The sequence below is a fragment of the Pantherophis guttatus genome, chromosome 1 (genome assembly GCF_059756535.1).
Source record: "Pantherophis guttatus breed Tessera chromosome 1, ASM5975653v1, whole genome shotgun sequence".
In the NCBI taxonomy this organism is placed as follows: Eukaryota; Metazoa; Chordata; class Lepidosauria; order Squamata; family Colubridae; genus Pantherophis; species Pantherophis guttatus.
In genome coordinates this window covers 91,115,356-91,139,462 of record NC_142063.1, presented here as the reverse complement: position 1 = coordinate 91,139,462, position 24,107 = coordinate 91,115,356, and the positions used below count along the sequence as shown (strand labels likewise).

General features: G+C 38.2%; 1 protein-coding gene across 2 annotated transcripts in view; it reads left to right on the top strand.

Moving 5' to 3' along the window:
* Positions 1-9,574: 9,574 nt before the first annotated feature.
* Positions 9,575-24,107, top strand: part of LGR4 (leucine rich repeat containing G protein-coupled receptor 4) — an 81,593-nt gene continuing 67,060 nt past the window's right edge. Inside the window, exon 1 of one of the 2 annotated variants that reach the window (XM_034417221.3) lies at positions 9,575-10,560. In XM_034417221.3, the coding sequence (XP_034273112.2) occupies positions 10,376-10,560 (185 nt within the window). In that variant the 5' untranslated portion in view covers positions 9,575-10,375. The remainder of the gene's footprint in view (positions 10,561-24,107) is intronic. The other variant, XM_060687640.2, reaches the window with a different exon arrangement.

Genomic DNA, 24,107 nt, shown 5'->3' with positions numbered 1-24,107 from the left:
CAGTGGATGGACTCAATTACAACAGCAATGGGTATGCCATTGGAAAACCTGAAGAACTATATTGTTGACAAATCATCCAGAATAAAATCTACATATATGGTCACTAAGGTCACGAAGATATGGTTACTAAGACACCAACTTGATGGCACATAATTGTCAATAATGTCTTACTGCTCAAAAACCTTCTGCTATAAGAATATACCTATGCAATCAGAATTCACCATTTCTTTAAATAACTGTGTGCCTCTGAAAAGGTGAGTTGTAGCTTATGTAAGTGTATATTAAAAAGAATATGTCAATTTCATATAGCGCTGCTTAGGGTTCAAAACATTAACTCACCCTGCTGCTGTTTATTATAAATATTGTTACAGATGTATTGAGTGTGTCTGCCACTAGGTGCTGCTAAAGTGCTATTTTAAGCTAGTCCAATATTAATAGCTGTAATTATTTTAGTTAAGACAGACAACAGTGATTTACAAAAAGCTTCCATATTTATCTTTTGTTGATATGGTTCTCAGGGCAGAATGGTTCTGGCTACCATTAACCTGATTTTTTTTAAATTGGGGAGCAAATGATGCCAATCGGGTAACCCATGATATACATGTAGTAAGACTTTTTGTAAGTAAATAAGCAAGTAAAATTATGTTTTCACAAGTGGTGATAGCAATGATCTACCCTAATAGTGGGATTATTAGAATTATATGTTATAAATAATGTATGATATGTTTTCAACACTTGTAGTTTTATCATGCTCCAGAGAAAAACCTATAGATTAGGAAGTATTACGGGGGAGGGGGGGCTAATTATCATTGGAGACCTAGCCTGGACTTTCAAAATACCACCAAACATCATGAATTGTATGGCTGATATTGCTCATTGTTCCAGGATTTGCCTTCATCTCACCATCTAAATATGGCCATTCCACAGGATTTAAGGATTGGAGGGAGACGGCTGCTATGGAATGCTGGGGAGTGAATGTTTGGGCAAAGATTTTTGCTGGGCAAGAGAATTCCTGTGGAGCATTGGAAGATGAGGCAGAAATGGTGATGGGCCTTGCAAAGATAGGGAGAGGATCTGTCAGGGACAAATTCCAGAAGGGTAACTATGTTTGGACAACACGAAGAATGAATAATTCAGCACGTAATGAAATAAAATCAGACCACCCACCAGAACAATGCTAATGCTTACATATTTTGGATATATAATGCAGAAGCAGAAATCTTTGGATAAGACTCTGGTGCTTGGAAAAATCAGAGACAAAGAGAAAGAGACCAGCAAAAGACAAGAGCATTAAATATTATAACTAATATTATGACTATAAATTTACAAGATCTCAGAAATAGTTACTGAGCAACAGTTCTGGTGAAAAATTGTTCAAGTCGGAGGGAATTGCAAATGAATTATCACAAAAGCTATGTGCTGGGGCAAGATCATTTAAAGGAAGGAACAAACTGCAATCAACAAAATGGAACTGAATGGCTAATTAAGCCACAGAATCTTTAAATTTGCATTAATAGTAGGAGAATCCAGAATTTACCCATAAATTATAAATAATGTCATGAAAATTAAATCAAGCAAAATTCTTAAGTGCATTTTCCAACATTTCACTCATTAAAATAATTATATTGACTAAATATGTAATTCCAAACTATTAATATCAAATAATATATTCCAATGTTTCTCTTAATTTTTAAAAATCTGCATAGTTATAACCATACATTTTCTAAAAACTTGGAGTTTGCATGTTTAGCATACACTTGTTTCATGGTCCTGTCATTTTTGTTCTAAATAAAAAAAGAACTTTTCTGCTGAAGGGGGCAAAGGTAGTTTACAGTTCGAAGGTAGCTCTTTGGCCTAATATGTATTAACTGATCACACAGACTTGAAAGGAAAAAAAGGAAGAAGTTAACTGTAAAATGTAAGTCATATCTGTATTTATGACTTTCTTGTCATATGCATATCTTTTCAGAAATCAGGGTAAGCATTCAATATTACTTACTACCTAATAAATATGTACTGACTTAAATTTCCTAAGTAATTGTGATCCTCTATTCAAAGGTCCACTCTAGTTACTGGCAGTAGCTCTTCCATATCTAAATATTTACCATCTCCATATTGTATAAGGGACAATCTTTATGTTCCTATTTCTTCTGGTACTTTGTTGGGAATTCTGCTCACTCCTGAGAATTTTCAGCTGGTCAATCTCAGGTAAAATATAACATCAGAAATTATCCTTTAGGAATCAGTTATATTGTAACTGAAGGTATGGATCACTCTTTCTCTCTTATATTGGTTTGCATTTTTCCAAGTGCTTATATGATTATTACCATCTACAATGCCCCAAATTCAAGCATTCAGTGTTACTGCTACTGCTATTACTTATTAAATGTGCGCAATACCCAATTCCAATGATTCTGGGGTTACAATATTGCTCCCATATAGTGCTGCCTTCAGTGTATATTCACAGTCATGCCACTATTGTTAACAGATCTGTTTTATAATTTATTTATTTGTTATTTGTTAATTTGTTAATTTATTTGTTAAGATTTGTTAATCTTATTGCACCCATCCAGTAGATATAAAAACATTAAACACAATGATTTTACAAAATGAACCACATACCATCCCACCTACCTATCTTTGATCTTTCCTGTTCCTGTCCAATGCTTTCTGTTCTGAACTGAGTTAGCTTCTGCACAGCTTGTTCCCAATGTCATGTTCACCAAATAATGAAGAATAATATGGAAGCACATGAAAAACAATTGATGGGTTGAAGTAAGAAAGCCTTAATTCCTTCATTATAGGTTTCCTATATTGGGAATTCTACATTTCTCTAAGACCCCTGCTTGAGTTATGATCTATTAATAGATCTCTCCCTTTCCTTTAAGTTACAGGACTGCTGTTTCTGTTGTTTATCATAACCTAGCCTACACCTTCTTAGTGCCTCTTATTTGTGAGATTTTTCTTAACTGCCCTTTCATTTTCATCGTAAGAACTGCATGTTAACGATTTGCCACAAAAATATGTTATGAACATATGGTGAGCTCAGCACTTCAACAACATGCAAATCAGTTTGTTTCATTCTTTGCTGAGGAAAAAGAAAGGTCAGAAGCTAGTTTGTGTAACTGACAGATTTCTGGCAACTGGATTTCCTGGCTCATGTATTTTCTACTTACCAATATCCTCACTTCAATATGGAGTTCTGGCAGGAAGCAGGATATGTTTGATTAATCTAATGATGTCCTAGGAAGACAATGTTTCCAGTCTTTGCAGTGGGATGTTCTCATGTAACTCCCCTCTTCCTGCCTGGTTTCTGCTCCAGACATTACCTTTCACTCTGGCATAAGTCTTTTGCCTGTTGACATGACTTCTGACCTAGTTTCTGGCTCAGCTCTTGGACTTCAGATGCATAGTGCTTTCCTAATACTGGACATGCTTTGACTCATAGATGTTACTACAGCCTGCCATTCCTCCTGTTCTGATTCTGATCTCTTGTTTACTTCTTGGCTTCACCCCATCTTTAGCTGCCAACTAGTTCTGGCACTTACCTTTAAATCTCTGTAACATAATGTGGTTTACGACTGGCTACCCTACAGGCCACTTTTAATCTCCAATAATGCTATTAGAAGAGCCAGTTTAATTTAGTGGTTAAGGCATCAAGCTAAAAACTGGGAGATCAAGAATTCTAGTCCCACTTGAGGTAGGAAGCCAGCTGGGTGATCTTGGGCCAGTTCCTCTTTCTCTCAACCCAAGGAAATAAACAATGGAAAACCACTTCTGAAAAATCTTGCCAAGAAAACTGCATTGATTTGTCCAGGAAGTTGCTAGGAATCATCATTGATCTCACATTTCCCTTCTTTATCCTAAATGAATAGCTTTCCATTTGTCTCTGTTAAATTTCATTTTGCTATTTTCAGTCTAGTTTGGCAATCTATCAAGATAATCCTGTTATTTCTGTATTCAACTGAATTTTGTGTTATTTGCATATTTGATAAGCATTCCCCCATCCCATCATCAATTTAAAGAAATAATAACTGAAGATTATAATACCAACAACTGAATTTTGTAGTTTTCCTCAATATTTCATTCCAGTTTGATAAGGAAGCAATGATGAACACTCTACGAGTATAATTTTTCAAGCCAGCTTATATATCAACTGAGTTGCCATGCCAGATAGTTAGTGCTAAAATGGCTTGTTAATTAGGATGTCATTTTTAAAATCTTTTTAAATGCTTTTTTCCCCCCAAATTATGATGTTTTGCATATTGTATATAACATTTACACAAGCTACTAAGAAAGATACCTGATCAAACAATAAGATTAGTTGGGCAAGACTTGAACTTAAAAACTCCTACCGCTACTGCTCGTTTTCAAAATGTTTACTGATTTCTCTCATTATTGTCTGCTTTAAAATCTTCCTCAATGTGAGTCTAACTGGTCTGTTTTTTTCCATTTTGAAAATAGGACCAATGATTGGAATAAAAGACCTATTCCCTGATCATATTTCTATTCATTTCAAGCATCGGTTCTGTATTTTCGTTTTGCTCTTCACAATCACCTGGTGCAACAATGAATCAAAATAGTTTGCCTTTTCATTGCTTCTTATTATTTGCATTGCTGGTATAATGGTTCCTTTGCTTTTATTTTGAAGATATCCAACACAGAGACAGACATATTTTTTCTGCTTTCAGCTTACTTTACTGACTTCAGTTCATTTGGAGCTTTAGCTTTCCTGATGCCACCTTTGTTACCAGAGCTACCTGTTAGATGTTTTTCGCTGATTCTACCTCCTGTGTGTATCTTTTCTTTAGATTTTCAATAAGATTTGTGGGGGCCACAAATGGTGGCTTTCCACCATGTTTTCTCAGTTGAAATTGTTTATACTTGTACCTTTAATTTCTCTTTTAAAGAAATTCCCTCCTAGCTTGAACACCTTTTCTCATTTGTTTCTTCCATTGGAATTCTACTTGTCATTGTTCTGACATAAAAGGCCCCTTTTTAAAAATCCAAGATATTATTATATGCTGCCCAGTTCTGCAGCCTGCGGCAGGTTATAAAAACTGTAGAATGAATAAGCTTTTGTTCCCTTTAAAATCAAGAATTTCAGCATTAGAATCATTTCCACTTAATATCTTTACTACTGTTTTCCCCCGAAAATAAGACCCTGTCTTATATTTTTTTGAACCCTGAAATAAGCACTTGGCCTTATTGCCAAGCACTCAAAAGCCTAATTGGGCTTATTATAAGGGGATGTCTGACTATTTTGGGGGAAACAGGGTACTTCTACTTTTTTTCAATCAAGGCTTCTTTGTTGCTTAACACCATGTACTTTCCTCCACAAATAGAAAAAAAATTGTCAAAAAGGCAAATCAGGAGCTTCCCGGAAAGATCATGTGTGGCAGAGTTTGTCTCTTAATAGATGTCAAAGTATTACTAATACTATCTAACTGTCCACACGAAGGGGCAGCTCATCTCCCTGCTGAAGTGGTTCCTATTGATCTGCTCGCATAGAACATGCTTTTGAACTGCTAGATGGGCAGAAGCTGAAGTGAGTGATGGGAGCTCACCCCACCATGCAATACTAGAACTCAAACAACTGGACCAAAGACCATCCCCAGCATCATTAAGCCACTGAGCCATCATGCCTCTTTCCTGATAGGTGTCTAGGTATTACTAATACTTTATGCCTCAATTTTTGCAATCTATCTCCCCACCACTTTCTAAACAAATTATATCAACCAAGATGGCTCACTAATCCATCTCTCTGCATAGTTTATATATTATATACTAACATTGTCAAAGAATTGGGCTGGTAGTTTTCTTTCAGACATTAGACAACTTTGTTCCAAGTACTAAAATTAACATAATTTCTGTACTCTCATCATGAAATATTCAGATGCTGGGCAGCTGCACCTGGTAATATTAAAAAAAGAAGTGAATAAAAGATTCGTCATGCAGTGAGTCAAGAAAGCAGGGCAAATTTAGAGAGACAGAGCCTATTTCACTTTTGAACTATTAAAAATATATTAATACCAAATTGTGGATATCTATCTATGGCTACGTATGGCTTGGTTAGTGGGGGCCTCAAGAAAGGTCCTCTTCCCCTTTAGTGAAGATCTCAAGAAGGATCTTCACATTGTAATTGTTTCACAATTAATTATGGCCATGATGGCTTGCAGCATAACTCAAATGGCTGCACCTATTGTTATGCCTGACATAAAGTAATAGAGTGGATTGTAGCCAATCACCTCAACATTGGTTTTCTATGTCTTGTTTATGATTTCTTTAAGCTGCTGTCGCTTTTCCTCTGGTTTATTTTTCTGGAGATTTTTGTTTCATTCTGCAAACCATGGATTCATTTGAATTTATTAGTATTCTCCTTTTGTGGATAGATAGTATCCTTTTGACTATGTGAAGAATGGAACTTACAGCATGGAACTCACAAGCCAATGACAGACCATCTAATGCATATCTCCTCTGAAATAAATCCTACAAAGTTTAATGGGATATTCTTGAGTTACCTTCTCTAGCCAGAACAATCCAATCCACTGGAACTTAACATATCTAAATCACAGTACAATGACAACCCGTTTTCTTGTTCTGAATTTTATGGTAATAGTTGTATATTTTTGACAGGAGAAGGGAACTTTGAGGAGAGAGATCAGGAGACAAAGAGGGAGAGAGAGAGAAAAATATCTGAAACAAGACAAGCAATATTAGATAATACAAGGCACATTAGTATAATTAATCATTGCTACCTTTATCAATCAACCTTCAGAAAGATAGAGTTTTTTTAAAAAAATCTTTGCTTATAAGTTCTATGAATTACTTATAGAGTGACATTCCTGCTGCCACTAACTTCAAATGAATGAAGTTAAGTTTTGACTAAGTCCAGGAAGTGGTTTGTTTCTACAGAGTTTGTGGTATGAGAAGATTACTTTCACTTGCAAATTTTTGCAATTTTTTCCTTGATATTTTTCCTTTCCAAGGCATCCAAACTCAGCAAGGTTTCTGGGTTTCTTCCCCTTTCCCCCCAAAGTACACAATCCCTATGAGAAAGTTACATGCCACATTTAAAATGTAAGAAACAGCTTTGAGTGAAAGAAACTTATTTTCCAAATATGACAAAGTTCCTGACAATCAGAAAAGCAAAGGTGAAACCTGCTATGTCATTCCACCTCTATGACCACAATACCCATCAACTTATTCTCTTAAGTTGTTTCCTTATATGATGCAAACCTGCACAAAGGAGTCCTTCATGGTACATTGCACACAATAGCAGCCTTTTCAATGTCAGTCATTCAGTCCCACCATTTAAGGTGATTACTGCTTATTACTGAATTCATGTTAAAATATAATGTCATCAGATTTACACAAGCTTCTATTATGGAGAAGAATCATGTCTTAACCTGTTTCCCACAGACAAAAGCAAATACGTTATTCTGTACCTATAATTATTAGACAATAGTACATCTAATCCAGCCAAGCAGTTTTATTTTCCATTGAATTCAATGGGGGACAATGATGCAGTTTTTATTAATGTGAATGTATCATGACTATTAGTTTTTGCAAAGCTTTAGTAAAATATTATGGGGATTTAGTCATTATAAAACTTTGACCTTGAACATATGTTCATCTACTATCAACTGACTTAATTAGAAATATATTTCAAAAAAGAATGCTTAGGAATGTGAAAATCACTTATGGGGGGGGGGATGAGTGTATTTTAAGAAAAAACACAAATCGTTTTTGAGCATGCTTTTTAAAATTAGCTTTCCTATATGGATACCGATGGCAGCTCAGTACAATCCAATATGTATTTACTTTTATGAAACTCTGAATGAATAGCCATAGCCATTTAAGGACCCTTCCTTATGAATATTTGGCTCAAAAACAGTTTTAGATTTTTATGAATCCACAGGGTTGGTGATATTCAAGAACTCAGCTGCCTTAGCTATCATGTATTTGAAATAAAATGCTTTCTTTGAAACAGTACCACTGTAACTTAACTTGTGAGCAGCTTGCTCCTGTCTCATAGTTTTCTAGGCTTTAGCTTCCTAGCCAGTCTTTCCAGGAAAGAGATATTTTGATGGTTTTGCAACTCTCCTTCAGATAAATCACTTTTTTTTTTAATGTAAAAGTAGGCATGAAGGATGGCAACATTCAGTAAGGATATTGGTTAAGGAGTAAGTAAGGAGTGGTTAAGAAATGTTCTTGTAATGTATTTATTTGTGTGTGTGTGTGTGTGTGTGTGTGTGTGTGTGTGTGTAGGGCTATTTATTATTTCACAACCTGTGGCAGCTGCAACAAGATTGTGATTGAATGATGTTTTCCGTTTTTAAAGGCTAACAGAGCCAAGATAGTTGATTATGTATAATTTTCAAACTTCTTTTGAGGCAACCAGAAGTAGATATGGTAGCAGTTTGGAAGCCCCTAAATTCTATTTTGGGAGTGAGGAGCGTTGAGACTTTGACATATGTCACATATGCACCCTCCAGTAGTCCAACCATTCACACTACCTAATGATAAGAGTAACAGTAATGGAGGCTAGTTTTGTTATTTAGACTGCAGATGAAAATGACACTGACCAGATTCTTTAATACCCTTTACTGATAGCAGGTGTAATATTCTTACATAGAGTCTTCACCGATTAAAAGAGCATGCAGAAGCATAGACATCCATTCTCCAAGCTGTGTTCTTTAGCTCTTCGTGAATTGCACACTCAACACATCTGGAAGGGATCAGATGTATAAGACTGTACTGATGGATAATAGCTCCTAAAATCCTTCCAAAGGTGTTTTGGGAAATTCCCTTCTGCCTCTACCTGTAACTGGATTTTCTCATCATAAAACAGCTCTGTCAAAGCCAAATACTGAGCACTGTCCAAGGAGGCTTTCAATGTTTTCCATTTCAGCAATATTACTTCAATCTTTTTTTTTTTATTAAAAAAAATATCAGTTGCAGTGGTTTGCAGATCAGCAGACTTCGAAAACCAAGATAGCAATTTAACTTGTTTTGCCTAGGGTCCATTTCAAGGGTTCTAGCTAGGCAGTTCTTCAACTGCCACCAGATTTAATGGCCATGTTTTTTGTTTTGTTTTTTAACTTCTTCTTCCAAATACTGCCTTTGCAGGACAGCTGCAACACTATCAACCTAGCCAAAAAAAGAAGTTCCGTTCAAAAGTAAATGAATTAAGGCCTTGAGGTCCTCTTGGTTGAAGTATTTGCCAGCACCTGCTTAATTTTGCAGACTCCTTCTTGACGTCTGAACGGCTGTTTTGTTCGAGGAGAGCCATTCCAGCAGGCCGTTTCCTACCAAGGGGGGTGGGGGGGGGGCGTAGAGATCTTTGACTGGTATCCCAGGAGAAAAGGAACCGTCCACAAGCAGCTGTGCAGGGGCGAATCGCATCCAATAAGAGGCTCCATTTTAGAAGAAATCTCTCTCTCTCTCTCTCTCTCTCGACCCCGCAACCCCTCTCGGTTATCGAAGGAAATCCACCGCCACTCCTGTCACTTATCGCTTGTTGCCCCGCCTACCCGTAGCTCCCTTTTAACCAATGAGAGGCCGCTTCTTTCCCTTCTGTTCGGGGCTGCCGAAGGTTTGCGGCGTGTGTATATGTGGGGTGGGGTGAAGTAACAGGCTCCCAGATTTGTATATATTTACTAGGCTGAGGCTCCTCTTCGACCAATGAGAAGGAGCATCACGATTCTCTCATTAGCATACACACCTCGCTGTTTTGCATATCGCTTCAGCAGGCGCCGGGAGTCGGGCGAGTTGAGCGCACACACGCAAGTCCCCGTATTGTGTGCAACCCTAGAAGGCGAAGGATAGGCAGGCAGGCAGGCAGGCGGGCGGGCAAGGCAGTTGCTGGCAAAGCGGCAACGGCCCGAGCCGAGGAAAGAACTGGCGAGCGCGTGTGCTGGAATGGCTGAAGTCTTCGCTTCCTAGAAGAGCTGCGCTTTACCTCTAAGGCGGCGTTGCAAAAAAAAAAAAAAAAAAAAAAGGGAGAGCCGTCATGGCAGATTCCAACGGGGCACGTTTTTACCTGCTGCCTTGAGAGGGCTCGACGACAGCCTGCCTGCCGCCTTTCCATGGGGTCGGAAGGAAGGAAGGCGAGGCGCTGAAACGTCGGCTCTCCGCGCGGCGGGACTGCTTTTGCGGGGAAGGGGAACGAAGAAGGACCGAGAGGTGGGAAAGGAAGGGAGGCAGCCAGCCAGCCAGCGGCGCCAGACGAAGGACTCGGAGCAGCTCCAGGGCCCGGGCGGGGCGAGCGCAAAAAAGCACTTGCCCCCCCCCCCCGGTTGCTGAAAAGGGATCGTCCCCGGCCGGGCGGTGCGCGCCGTGGGAGCTTTTGACCGCCTCGGCGACAAGGACGATGCGCTGCCTGGCTCTGCTGGGTTTCTTCGCCTGGGGCTTTGGCTGCTTGGCTGGGCCCAGCGAAAGAGTTTCCCTTTCTCCATGCCCGGCTTCCTGTAGCTGCGATGGGGACGGAGGAGTTGACTGCTCCGGGAGGGGGCTCACCGCCGTGCCCGAAGGACTCAGCGCCTTCACTCATTTACTGTAAGTAGGGAAGAAAGGGAGGGGGAATGAAGCGGTGGGGGAGTACGGGAAGGGGGTGTGTGGGTGCTAAACCCGTCTTTTTTTTTTTTTTTTTTAACCTTGCCAAACAGGTTATGTGTGCTTCATAACCTGGCCTAAAAAGCGAGGGAAGGGAAAGAAAGGCGCCTCTCTTTTGCTTCTCTCCCAGCTCCTGCAGCCCTTCACCTGTGGGGAGAAATCCTCCCCGCCCGGGGAAAATCGACCACTTTGCACCACCCCCGTTGATTTTGGGATCGATTTACTAACGCGTAAAAAAAAAAAAAAAGTGCATTGGCTCGAGTTTGTGTGTGCTTAATGCGCATTCTGAGCTATGCGTACTACCCGGCCCGATGTGGGATTCTCACTTTCAGGGATCTGGGAGTAAGTAAAATGTACATGAGGTTGTGCGTGCGTGTGTGTGTATTTTAGGTCAGGGGTGAACGTACCTTTCCTTGTTTGGAGTAAATCTCTATCTGAATTTAATGGCTGAGTTTAGGAATTTTGTTAATTGCCCTGTTGGCTACTTTGTTGTTCAAAACGCTTAAAGTGCCAAGGTGGTTGGTCTTTTTGAAGTCTTTTCAGTAGGGAAAGTGGGACATATGTTAAGAATTTGGACTGTAGAGGAACTAAAACATGGCAATTGGCTAATGTAGGATTCACTGGTGGAGAATGGCTATATATCTTGTGCATAGTGTTTGTTGTAACCTTTAGTCCTTAAACACTCTTTTTACTTGCATTTCCAAATAAATATGCCTATGGTATTTTTAAAAATTGGCAGACATTTTCTCACTGTTTGCCACTTCTTAAGTCTATGGTTTTTCCATTTCTCTAGTTTTGGGCTTTTATAATGAGTAACAGTAACAGAGTTGGATGTAAAGGTTGGGAAGAAAGGAATGACCCCTGTGACATTCCTTATGGAGAGATAAGTGAGTTCTATGCAAACAGGTAAATGTGAGTGAACAAATGTTGGTGGATCCCAATGGTGCTTTTTCCAGGATTCTTGGAAATACTACTCTAAAGAAATACACTCCATAAAATGCTGCACACGATGCACCAAGTTCCTGCTTCCACAGATATATTCTATGCACTCTTAGACATTATCAGGTTTTTGTAATATTACATACCACATTTTAGGTAAATTTTAGACACCACAATTTTGTAATTTTATATGTAATCACAATTATAGATACCACTTTATAATGTAGATAGATTGCTACTTTTGGATTTCACATATGGATTTTAGTTGGGTTGTTTTATAAATGTATTTTAATTTGACTTTATTTACTGTCTCAAGATAGATTTATAAGTACTCACAAGGTACCAATATTGTTTGTACTGGTCTAAGACTGTAATAAACTGCCTGCATACTGTATAAAGCAAGTTGAAAATAGAGTTTACCTGACAACTTGGATGAATAATAGCCCATTTGACTGAATCTACAGACGCATTCCAGTCCACAAAAAGACTTAACTTCCTTATGGCACAATCATGCATACACACACACACACACACACACAAATGCCTTTCTATTTGTGCAGAAATGCAGGTGTCAAATCACTTAATCCAGGCAACATTACTTAGGCTTAGTTTGAAAGCAAATTCAGCAAAACTAAGGCATCAATACAATTAACCCCAGCTTTTCTCTAACAAAACCATTATAAGGATAAACTTATAGAACACTATTAGGTGTGTACTGCATCTAGGATTTCAAGGGTGTGGTATTGCAAGGTGTGTATGTGGTTTGATGTTAATCATTCTTTGTGCTGAATCGGCAGACCATAAAGGTCTTGAGAATTTCCTAAAAATTGCTTTTGTTTTAATATTAGTAATTAGAGCTTACTTGAGAAGCTATAGTTTTAAAGTGAGGTGTGAAATATTCAGGGACTAATGAAGCAAAAATCTTGTTTAATTACCAAGACAAATGAAGGAAATGTTGTAGAATATTTCAGCTGAAACTTTTGAGAGAGGACAGGCAGTAAGAAACTAATTTTCAGAAGAATTATGAGCAGTGAGGTGCTGCTTAAAAGTCAATAAATAGAAGAATTAGAAAAGTCAAGAATAGAAGAATATCCGTCAGAGATATGAACCGTAACCTCAAGATTAAGATGTGAGAGTTCAAACTTGCTTGAGATGCCAGCATTGGCTCTGAATTTGAGAGTATCATATGTTTTATATTTGGAGAGAAGAGGCAGGTGTATATGTTGAGATGTCTGCTTCCAAAGTTACAATATTCATTGTAACATTGTAACATACAAATTAGCAATTTATTTGCAATTGGAATAAAACATCTATTTTCCAGCAAATAACCAAACAAATAATATCTTTATAAGAACTAACATTATTCAAGAAGTGTAAACAATTCCCAAAGCTACAACAGCAAAAAATAAATCAGTGGCATAATTTTTTTAAAATGAATATCCAATTGAAATCATAGATTTCTAAAAAAAATATTGAATACCACAGCTGAAAAGACTGTATGTCTCTTGGAAGGGAGTTTCTTAAGGGACCAGCCACTGCTGAACATGTTTTGTTCCAGGACCTACTGCTTTTAGTACCAATCCCAATACATGAACTTTTACATATGTGTGCATGTGGAATCCACCCTACACAATTTTACATAAGATCACATAATAGCATCATCATTGATCCCATTCACTCAACTAATATTTTAAATGGGTGTTATTAAAAACTCACCACTGTCAATTAAAGTTTCCCACAAATCTTTTATAATAAGGCATATTGGGTGTGCTCTGTTTTTTAGGCAGAGTTTAAAATTATAAACCAATAACGTGATTTTATAATGAAATGCAGTCACTTATTACTAAGATAACACTGGATTTTTAGAATAAAATATATTCCTATATAAAAGAAATATAAGCATATGATATGGACTTTGTAGTGAGTACAATATGCTTGGTAAAACTGTGGTTTAAGTGGTAATTTTTCTTGTTAGTAACTAGATCATTTTCCTCTAAATTTGGATTTATTGGGAGTATTTGTACATTGGGTCATCAGCCTTTGTGAGTTTTGGGTCCAAACATTCTCTGGTTGCCACATTAGGGAAAGCTTTATTTTATACTGGAAAAGGTAACTACTGCAAAAGTTATTGATTTTGTAAACCATTTCTTGTTTTGTAGTTGAAATATAAAACATAGGTAAATAACTCCATTACTAAATGGCACCAAAGGATGGGAAGAGCAAACATTTCATTAAAGAGATTTGGTTGTTAAAAGTTTTCATAACTTCTTTACATATAATGAAGAAATTTAAATAATTTGTTATTTGTTCTTGCAAATACCTTATATTGGAGGTTTCATGCTATGTATTAATAGTATTTTCTCTATTACTTGTTTCTGTACATGGCAACAATTGTATACAGTGCATTTTTTTTTAGTTCGATTATATGAGGAAGTTGTTTTTCTTGCAAACATGTATAGGATTGAGATATAAGTATGGAAGCATGTAGCTTTGTGATAGTCTGCTTAAACTCACCTTGACTTGATGTGTTCATTTTTAATGTAATGGCTATAGTGGCTATATAGTTGAGTCAGTTTGAGAATTAAAATCACACATTTAAAAGGAAATTATGGTAAACTCATTTTTCAGTTGCTTAAAAAGAATGAAATATTTCTGTTTTTTGTACATTTGTCATTAGAAATAGCACACAAATATTGAAAGGAAAGCATTGCTATTTGTTGTATATTTTCAATAATCTACCAATTTACTTAACCGCAACTGAAAAGCTATAAATGAAATCTGTCAAAACATGATTTGATGATTGAGGACATACTGATCCTTTTCTCCCTATGTCTTACACTCCCCTGGATTTTCTATTGTATTTTTGTACATAATAGCCATTTCCAACCATAGTTTACAGTGGATTTATAAACCATGATTTGAAAAGACCATTAGGCAGTTTACTATTCTGGCAAGCGGTATTTAGAGAAAACCAAGACATACGAGAGAAAACTATTATGTAGAGGGAAAATGTAAGAGCTTGCAGAACATTCAAACTTCAAATTAAGGTTTAGCAATTTGATCTCCTCCAGATGTTTTGAAATACGGTATCCATCAATCCCAACTAGCACGTCCAGTGTTTTGAGGCTTGAAGTCTAAATCATCAGGAAAAACACATAAAATTCAGATGCCAGCACTAGCATATGATCTATTTTTGTCTATTTTTTTTTACTAAGCTTTGAATGTCTTCAGTATATTCTAAAAGAGCAACAAACATATACATTGGGTGCTTAAATTAGAATATATAGTACATAGGAAGATTATTGGCTACATTGATACTGTTAAAAATAATGTAAGATTTGCGAATAGGAAGAAACTAATGCTGATCTTCCAACGAGTGGGAGCCATAGGGAGAGATTATTCTCAAGTACCATGTGAAATTAAGTTGAGAGGACTGGAGAATTACCTCATACTGCTTTTGCTGATAGGAACAATTATGTCTACATGAAACCAAAATTGGATTCAATCCACTATCTTATAAAGTACAGTTTTACTAGCCATTTTTTCACAGGTATTTATGCTAATCATTTGTATCTCATTGACCTGCTATAATAGCAACAAAGATCTTTCTCTCCTGCTTTATAAAAGGCTTCCTAACTTGCAAGCAAATAACTGTTTACGAGCCTGATTTATATGTTTTTTATTCTATTGAAAGTTCAGGTACAGATAGTCCTCAACATACGACCACAATTGAGTCGTATAATTGAGAAATTTTCATTGCTAAGCAAGATAGTTAAGTGAGTTTTGCTCCATTTTATAACCTTTCTTGCCAGAGTTGTTATGTGAATCACTGCAGTTAAAGTTAGTGACATGGTTGTTAAGTAAATCTGCTTGATCACAAAAGGTGATCGATCACATGACCCCAGGACACTGCAGCCAACCACATGTCAGTTGCCATTGTTCAAATTTTGATCACATGATCATAGATCACAGCTGCAATGGTCATAAGTGAAAAACGATCATAAGTCACTTTTTTCAGTGCTGTTGTACTGTAGTGTAGTCACTAAACAAATGATTGTAAGTTGAGGACTACCTGTAAATAATAAATAATGGTAGGGGGAATTGAATAGAAAAGGGCCTAATAGCAAAAAAGTAACAATAATAGAGATTGATAGCACTATAACAGTTAAAATTTGATGGCAAGTAGAAAATAATTGATGTCATAAAGTACTGTAGTCAAGAATGCTTTGGCTTGCATAATTCTAGTGCTTAATTGCTGAATATCTGATCTCATGATTGCTTTCTACCAGTATATAGATGTCGTAATAATTGTTTTCATTCTTTCATGACAATTGATATCTAATATGATATGCAAATATAGCTCCATATCACAAATTTATTAGATTGACTTGTTATGCTGAGTGGATCTCTATCATTTCTAAGCTCAAGAAAATCTTACTATATGGATACTTCAGCCTCCTGTCTTCCAAAAAGAAACTCTATTTCACCTAACCAACTTGCAGGTCTATTATTCCAGTATGGTGTGTCGGCTAAGGTATTCCAATTGGATTGGAGATATCTGGTTTCTATTCTCCATCGAACATGCAGGAGGCAACTTTATGCCATTCCTTCTCTCTTATTATAGAGTGAGAAAAGGGGAAATTTTTTGGGGTGGGGGAGAGAGGGGAAGATGATATAAGCACTAAGTGTTCATGGATATTGATTGGGAGATTCCCAGAGTTGGTTATAAAATAGATGGCTGTATAAATGTTTTAAATAAATAAATAAAATAGATAAATCCTGTATCACCATTGGAGATCCTTCTGATTATAGTTGGACATTTGATCATGGCATAGGAACTCAAAAAGGCATGATAGCTTCCATAGGAAGAAAAAGCAATCCATTTCAATATTTACTTATCCAATATTTAAATTCAGGTGCCCCTTATGAAAGGGCTTTGTTTCAAAGTAAAAAAAAAAAAAGATTCTTGGAATGTTGTAGAAATCTATTGAATTCTGAATGTTTATAGAGACTAAATTATACATTCTTAGTTATTATATTGCATAGTATATATGATATAGCTTAGTAAATTCATGGCTAGGGTTGAGGAAGAAAAATATTAGTTTTAACAAAAGCATTATCATGCTAAACTTTGTACTAAGTTGCAGTTATTTAACATTGTTTTCTTTTAAGAGACATGTCAAATGAATATTTCAGAATACTTACAGTTCTACAGAATCTCTTGAATTTATTTATATTGGTTTATTTCTCTCTCTTTCAGTCTCTTCATCCTATGTATAGTAAAGCCACAATTACTGAGTTCTGTTTGGTTTGCTTTTTTCATACCACTTGCCTTCATTTAGCCTCCCTAATTCTTAACTCCATAATTTTCTTACAGAAAATTGTATAAGTGTTTAGATTTAAATAGAAAATGGAAATCATTCCTCTCTTTTTTTCTTAAATAGCAGCTGAGAAGTAATAAGACTTTTTCATCATTACTATAGCTAAGTTTATTTGCCAAAAAAGGTCCTGATTCTGATATTTAGCCACTGTCAATTCAGATAAACTATGGATTTAAATGTGTAAAAGGTTTAATATTATTCATCTGTAAAGAGTCGTTGTAATCCCTGTTTCAGTACAGTTTGTGCAAGCATAAATTTGAGTGTACTATATTTGAAAACACCAAATTAAAACACAATCTAATGTTATATGTATCTCATCAGAAGTGAGTCTCTACTCAGTAGGACTTATTTCAAACAAGTTATATAGTCGTAGCTTTAACAGAGTATCTTTCATCAGGGATTTTTGTTGTTTCCCACTGAAGTAGACTGTAAAAATGGATTGTTTATATTTCAACACATATCTGTTTACACTGATAAGATACTTAATGTTGTCCAAGAATAGAAGTGAAAGTTCTGCAGATTTTTTTTTAGTAAGAATAAGTGATTATGTCTCAAAAGGTAAGAGCACTTTGCTGACATTGGACATGCAAATTAAGCAGGATCAGGTCACTTAATAGAAGGGAGACTTTCAGGAAATAGGAGTGTAAAATATACTGCTCAAAAAAATAAAGGGAACACAAGCAGAAGACATCCAAGATCTGAATGAATGAAATAGCCTTATTAAATACTTTGTTTGTTACATACAGTAGTTTATACACTGCTCAAACAACTAAAGGGAACACAAAACTACTGTATGTAACAAACAAAGTATTTAATAAGGCTGTTTCATTCATTCAGATCTCGGATGTCTTCTGCTTGTGTTCCCTTTATTTTTTTGAGCAGTGTAGTTTGGGAAATTAAAAAAAAAATGTTGGAAGGCACTAATACAAATGAGTTCCAGCTAGCTGCCAAAATACTTACATTTATTTATTTATTTATTTATTTATTTATTTGTTTGTTTGTTTATTTATTTATTTATTTATTTATTTTATTTCTATACCGCCCTTCTCCCGAAGGACTCAGGGCGGTGTACAGCCTAATTAAAAACACAAAGACAGACAATATTTAAAAATAATTAAAATTATTAAATAATAGGCCCAATTTATAAAACCCCGAATTTAAAAACCCAATTTAAAACCAATTAAAATCTTTATATTGATAGCCCAGCCTGGCAGAACAACATGGTTTTGAGGGCACAGCGAAATACACAGAGATCAGAGATTTTGCGAATTTCTGGGGGGAGTTCATTCCAAAGGGCAGGGGCTCCCACAGAGAAGGCCCTCTCCCGGGTGTCGCCAGCCGACATAATTTGGCCGATGGCATCCTGAGGAGACCCTCTCTGTGGGAGCGGACTGGCCGGTGGGAGGCTACTTGTGGCAGAAAACGGTCTCGAAGGTACCCAGGTCCAATGCCATGGAGCGCTTTAAAGGTGGTAACCAACACCTTGAATTGCACCCGGAAGACCACTGGGAGCCAGTGCAGTTCGCACAGGAGGGGTGTCACGTGGGCACAACGAGTTGTGCCCATAACCACCCGCGCGGCTGCATTCTGGACCAGCTGGAGCCTCCGGGTGCTTTTCAAGGGGAGCCCCATGTAGAGAGCATTGCAGTAGTCCAGTCGGGAGGTGACAAGGGCGTGAGTGACTGTGCGCAAGGCATCACGATCCAGAAAGGGCCGCAACTGGCAGATCAGGCGAACCTGATAAAAAGCCCCCCTGGCCACGGCCGTCATATGTTCTTCTAAAGATAGCCGTGCGTCCAGGAGGACGGCCAGATTGCGGGCCCTCTCTGTGGGGGGTAAAGACTCACCCCCAAAAGTCAGCGATGGTACCAGCTGACTATATCGTGGCACCGGAAACCACAGCCACTCGGTCTTGGAGTTGTTGAGTCTGAGCCTATTTCTCCCCATCCAGACCCGCACGGCCTCCAGGCAGCGAGACATCACATCAAGGGCATCGTTGGGGTGGTCTGGGGTGGAAATGTACAGCTGAGTGTCATCAGCATACAGATGGACTCTCACCCCAAAACCACGGATGATCTCACCCAGCGGCTTCACATAAATGTTGAACAGAAGGGGCGAGAGGACCGACCCCTGCGGTACTCCCCATGCAAGGCGCCTCGAAGTCGACCTCTGCCCCCCTGTCAACACGAACTACGAGCGGTCGGAGAGGAAGGAGGAGAGCCACCACAGAACGGTGCCCCCCATTCCTAACCCCCTCAACCGCTGCAGCATGACACTATGGTCGATGGTATCAAAAGCCGCTGAGAGATCTAACAGGACCAGGACAGAGGAGCAACCCCTATCCCGAGTCCTCCAGAGATCATCCACCAACGCGACCAATGCCGTTTCTGTGCTGTACCCCTGCCTGAAGCCCGACTGGTACGGGTTCAGATAGATAGCTTCATCCAGGTGCCCGGGCAGTTGTCGTGCCACCACACTCTCAACAACCTTTGCCACAAAACAAAGCTTGGAGACCGGACGGTAGTTGGCTAATTCAGCCGGGTCCAGGGAAGGCTTCTTGAGGAGGGGCCTCACCACCGCCTCTTTCAAGGCAGCGGGAAAGGCACCCTCACTCAGAGAAGCAGTTATGATCCCCTGGAGCCAGCCTCGTGTAACCTCCCGGGAGGCCAGTTCCAACCAGGAGGGACACGGGGCCAATAAATATGTGGCGGCACTAATCCTACCCAGAACCCTGTCCACATCCTCGGGAGCCACAGGATCAAACTCCTCCCAGATAATGTTCTCAAGACCTGCCCTCGTCTCCTCCCCTGGACTCACCCAGTTGGAGTCCAAGCCTTCCCGAATCCGAGCGACTTTACATGAGTATTCAGGACTCATCTTGGAAGAAACTTGACTTAAATTAATTTTATTAGTTTAATATGCACACATTCTTAATTTTTAAGAGTATTTAAATGTTCTCTTATTAAAGATGTCTTTCAACAACATATAAGGGATTTAAGAAATATTCTATACTATAGTTTTCAACTTGTGAGTGCAATTGGGACCAGATTTTTGATTGTAAGTTGTTAGGTCATAAGTCAAGGAATCCATGTGACTTTGCCTGATGTCATGACATTTTGTGGTGGTCGTTAAGTGAATTACGGTGGTTTTTAAACAAATCTGTGATTATTAAGTGAATATTGCAGTTGTGTCTTCCAAATGTGTGTTTTTTGCCAGAAACCAGCAAAAAAAATTTAATCATGGTTACGTGACTCTGGGACATTGCAACTGGTCATAAAGATGAGCTGATTGTCAAGCAACCAAAATGTGGTCATATGACTGCAGGGAGTGATTGTGCAGGGCATTTTACAATGGCCAGAATTGCTTTAGAGGTCAGGAAGTCCCTGTTCCAGGCCTGACATAATTTCGAATGGTTGTTAAGTGACAAGTCAAAAGTGGAGGACTACTTTTATATAGACAAAAGTTCACTAAAATGTTTAAGTGTTCTGTTTTCAAAGAAAAGCTAGATAAGTACAGGGAGTCCTTGATTTATTACTATTTATTATTTATTTATTTATTTGTTGAAGTTGTATACCGCCCTACTCCCGAAGGACTCAAGGCGGTGAACAGCCGAATAAAATACATATAATATAAATGTTAAAAAACCATTAAAATACAATTAAATAATTGGCCCGGAAAACAAAATTTAAAACACCCCAAATTCATAAGACAGGTTTAAAATTTAAAAATTTAAAAAATTTTTAAGAACAATTTAAAAGAGAGGTTAGGCTACTAGAATTGGGATTGGAACTTAAATCATTAAGTGAGGTGGTGATTAAGTGAGCCCTTCTTATTTTTATGACCTTTATTGGCATGGTGGTTAAGTGAATCACATGGTCATTAATTGAATCCAGTTTCTTTCCAGCATTGTCAGAAGCCAGCTAGGATGGTTGCAAATGGCAATCACATGATTCTGGGATGCTACAACCATTGTAAATACATGCCGTTTGCCAAACATCTGAATTTTGATCACATAGCTGAGGGGGCACTGTGTCTTAACTGTAAGGACTGATTATAATTGTTATTGTTATTTTGAGCTCTCAGTAAACAAATGGTCATTTGAGGGCTCCCTGTATTTTATCTGCGGACAAAGACAGATCTAATTTGTCAGGGAGTTGATTCTGTAGAGATAAAGTTCTTATTCTCTGTAGAGTTTTATGTAAATCATTTAAATGGTTAAGAAAAATCACTTGGCACTTGGTTTTAAACCTATGCATTACAGTGTATTATTTTATAAAGCAACATGATTTTTCTGGGAAGCAACCTTTTTAAAATATCAGATGATCTAACTTGGGGCTCCATGATTCTCATGCAAGAGAATTGGAATGACTTCATAAGTATACAAAAATGTGCTGACAGAATTATGAAAAGACATTAATGAGAGACAGATTGAAGATGTTATATACTATGACCTTACCAAAGGCTATTTCAGGGGTGAAATCCAGCAGGTTCTGACAGATTCTGGAGAACCGGTAGCGGAAATTTTGAGTAGTTTGGAGAACCGGCAAATACCATCTCTGGCGGTGAGGTGGGGATGGAGATTTTGCAATATTTTTCCCCCAGGAGTGGGGAGGGAATGGGGATTTTGCAGTATCCTTCCCTTGCCACACCCACCAAGCCACGCCCACCAAGCCACGCCCACAGAACTGGTAGTAAAAAAAATTGGATTTCACCACTGGGCTATTTGGTACTAATACAGTTCATTTAGTGACAGTTTGAAATTACAATGGCATGAAAAAAATGACTTATGACTGTTTTTTCGTGCATAAAACTATTACAGCATCCCCATGGCCATGTGATCAAAATTCAGACACATGGCAACTGACTCATATTTATGATAGTTGCAGTTGTCCTGGGGTCATGTGATCAACTTTCTGACAAGCAAAGTCAATGGAGAAAGTAGATTCACTTAGCAATCATGTTAACAGCTGTTGTGGTTCACTTAAGAACTGTGGCAAGAAAGGTTGTAAATGGGGCAAAACTCACTTAACAACTGTCTTGCTTAGCAAATGAAATTTTGGGCTCAATTGTGGTCGTAAGTCGAGGACTATCTGTATTTGAAACCAGGCTATATGTTTCCAATTTTGTTCTTTGCCTATTTTTGGCCATCGTTGTGCTTATTTTGAGGGGAAAATGTCTCTTGCTGAATTCAACAGTATATTGTGTGGTTGAATAGCTCTCTATATAATCTTGTTATTTCTTCTGCCTTGTGAACCGTTGATTGAATACTTTCTTAACAGATGCTTGACAAGCTGGTCAAATATTTTTATGTAGGGATGTTTGTGCCATTTTGGAGGTGGTTCAGCAGTTTCCTGGAGTAAATTCTCCAAATTAGAAGTTGGTTGAAGTATTCCAGATGAAACTGGCCTGTTTTATGGCAGGGCCACCCTTGAATCATTTTAAACTGATTCCAGTCCAGAAGATTTATTTCTGGAAAGTACCATATTACCCCTCCCCTCTTCCAAGTAGCATGTTCTGATGGGATATGGAACATTCCAGCATGTGCACATCTCTATTTTTGGGTAAGAAAACTGAAACTCTATTATGATGCACTAGTACCTCTCTATCTCTCCTACTGTGTTTTACTTAACATGTCTGTCTGTATGTTCACTTTTTATGCAGATATTTTTAATTAATGGAATGCTTTAAAATTATCAGTTATTAAGTAATTAATAATTAAATAACACTCAAGATTGTCAAGAATTGTTCTGCATTTGTAATCCGATTGAATCTCATCCAAATATTTAAGGGTATTTCTATATTGTGTTTTTATGTTATTGTATAATTCTACAAAAGCTTATTCAAATTTATTTATTTTATTTATTTATTCGATTTGTATACCGCCCTACTCCCGAAGGACTCAGGGCGGTGAACAGCCAAACAATAAAATAACATAGACATAAAAAATTTAAAAACCAGATAAAATCAAATTAAATTATTTTGGCCCAGACAGATTAAAACACCCCAATAATTTAAAAACAGATTAAAATTTACATATTTAAAAGGGAAGAGATTAGGCCAAGCCCGCCTGTTGGAATAAAAAGGTCTTCACAGCGCGGCGGAAGGTGCGCAGATCCGGGATCCTCCGTATCTCCAGGGGGAGCTCATTCCAGACGGTAGGTGCCCCCACAGAGAAGGCTCTCCCCCTAGGGGTCGCCAGCCGACATTGTTTGGCTGACGGCACCCGGAGGAGTCCCTCTCTATGAGAGCGTACTGGCCGGTGGGAGGCTATTGGTGGTAGTAGGCGGTCCCGTAGATAACCAGGTCCTAAGCCATGGAGCGCTTTAAAGGTGGTAACCAAAACCTTGAAGCGCACCCGGAAGACCACCGGGAGCCAGTGCAGCTCGCGCAGGAGAGGTGTCACATGGGAGCGCCACGTCGCTCCCATTACCACCCGCGCGGCCGCACTCTGCGCCAGTTGGAGCCTCCGGGTGCTCCTCAAGGGGAGCCCCATGTAGAGAGCATTACAATAGTCCAGGCGGGAGGTGACGAGGGCATGAGTGACCGTGCGTAACGAGTCCCGATCCAGAAAGGGACGCAACTGGCGAATCAGGCGAACCTGATGAAAAATTCTGGATGCAGTTGTGGGAGAAACGGTGTGAACATGTTTATATGCCTTGGAAATGAGTATACAAAGTATTAATCAGTTCCCAGTTTTTTAAACAATAACAGTTCCTGAAATAATGAAAGAAAGGAATCAGAGATGCTTAACACTTCAGAAATTATTGAAGCCTACATGTGCCAGTGCGACATTACCGAAAGAAATCAGTGTTTCTCAATCTCAGCAAGTTTAAGATGTGTGGACTTAATTTCCCAGAATTCCTCAGCTGGGTGTTGGGTGGGAGAATTCAGGGAGTTGAAGTCTACACATCTTAAAACTTGCTAAGTCTGAGAAACAGCACTCTAAATAGTGAAAAGAAAAATTCATCTGTTGATGGCATAAGCTATTTAGATATCTCCAAAGTTTGTAGAATTATTGAATCCATGATTTTTGTTTTGTTAGATTCATATCTACCATCTTAATTTATTTCATTCTTAACCCTTTACTTGTTAGTACGGTGCACAAATTGTGAGAACCCTCTCAGACACAGCAAGGCTAAATAAAGGATGCTAGAAGATGATACAACACCA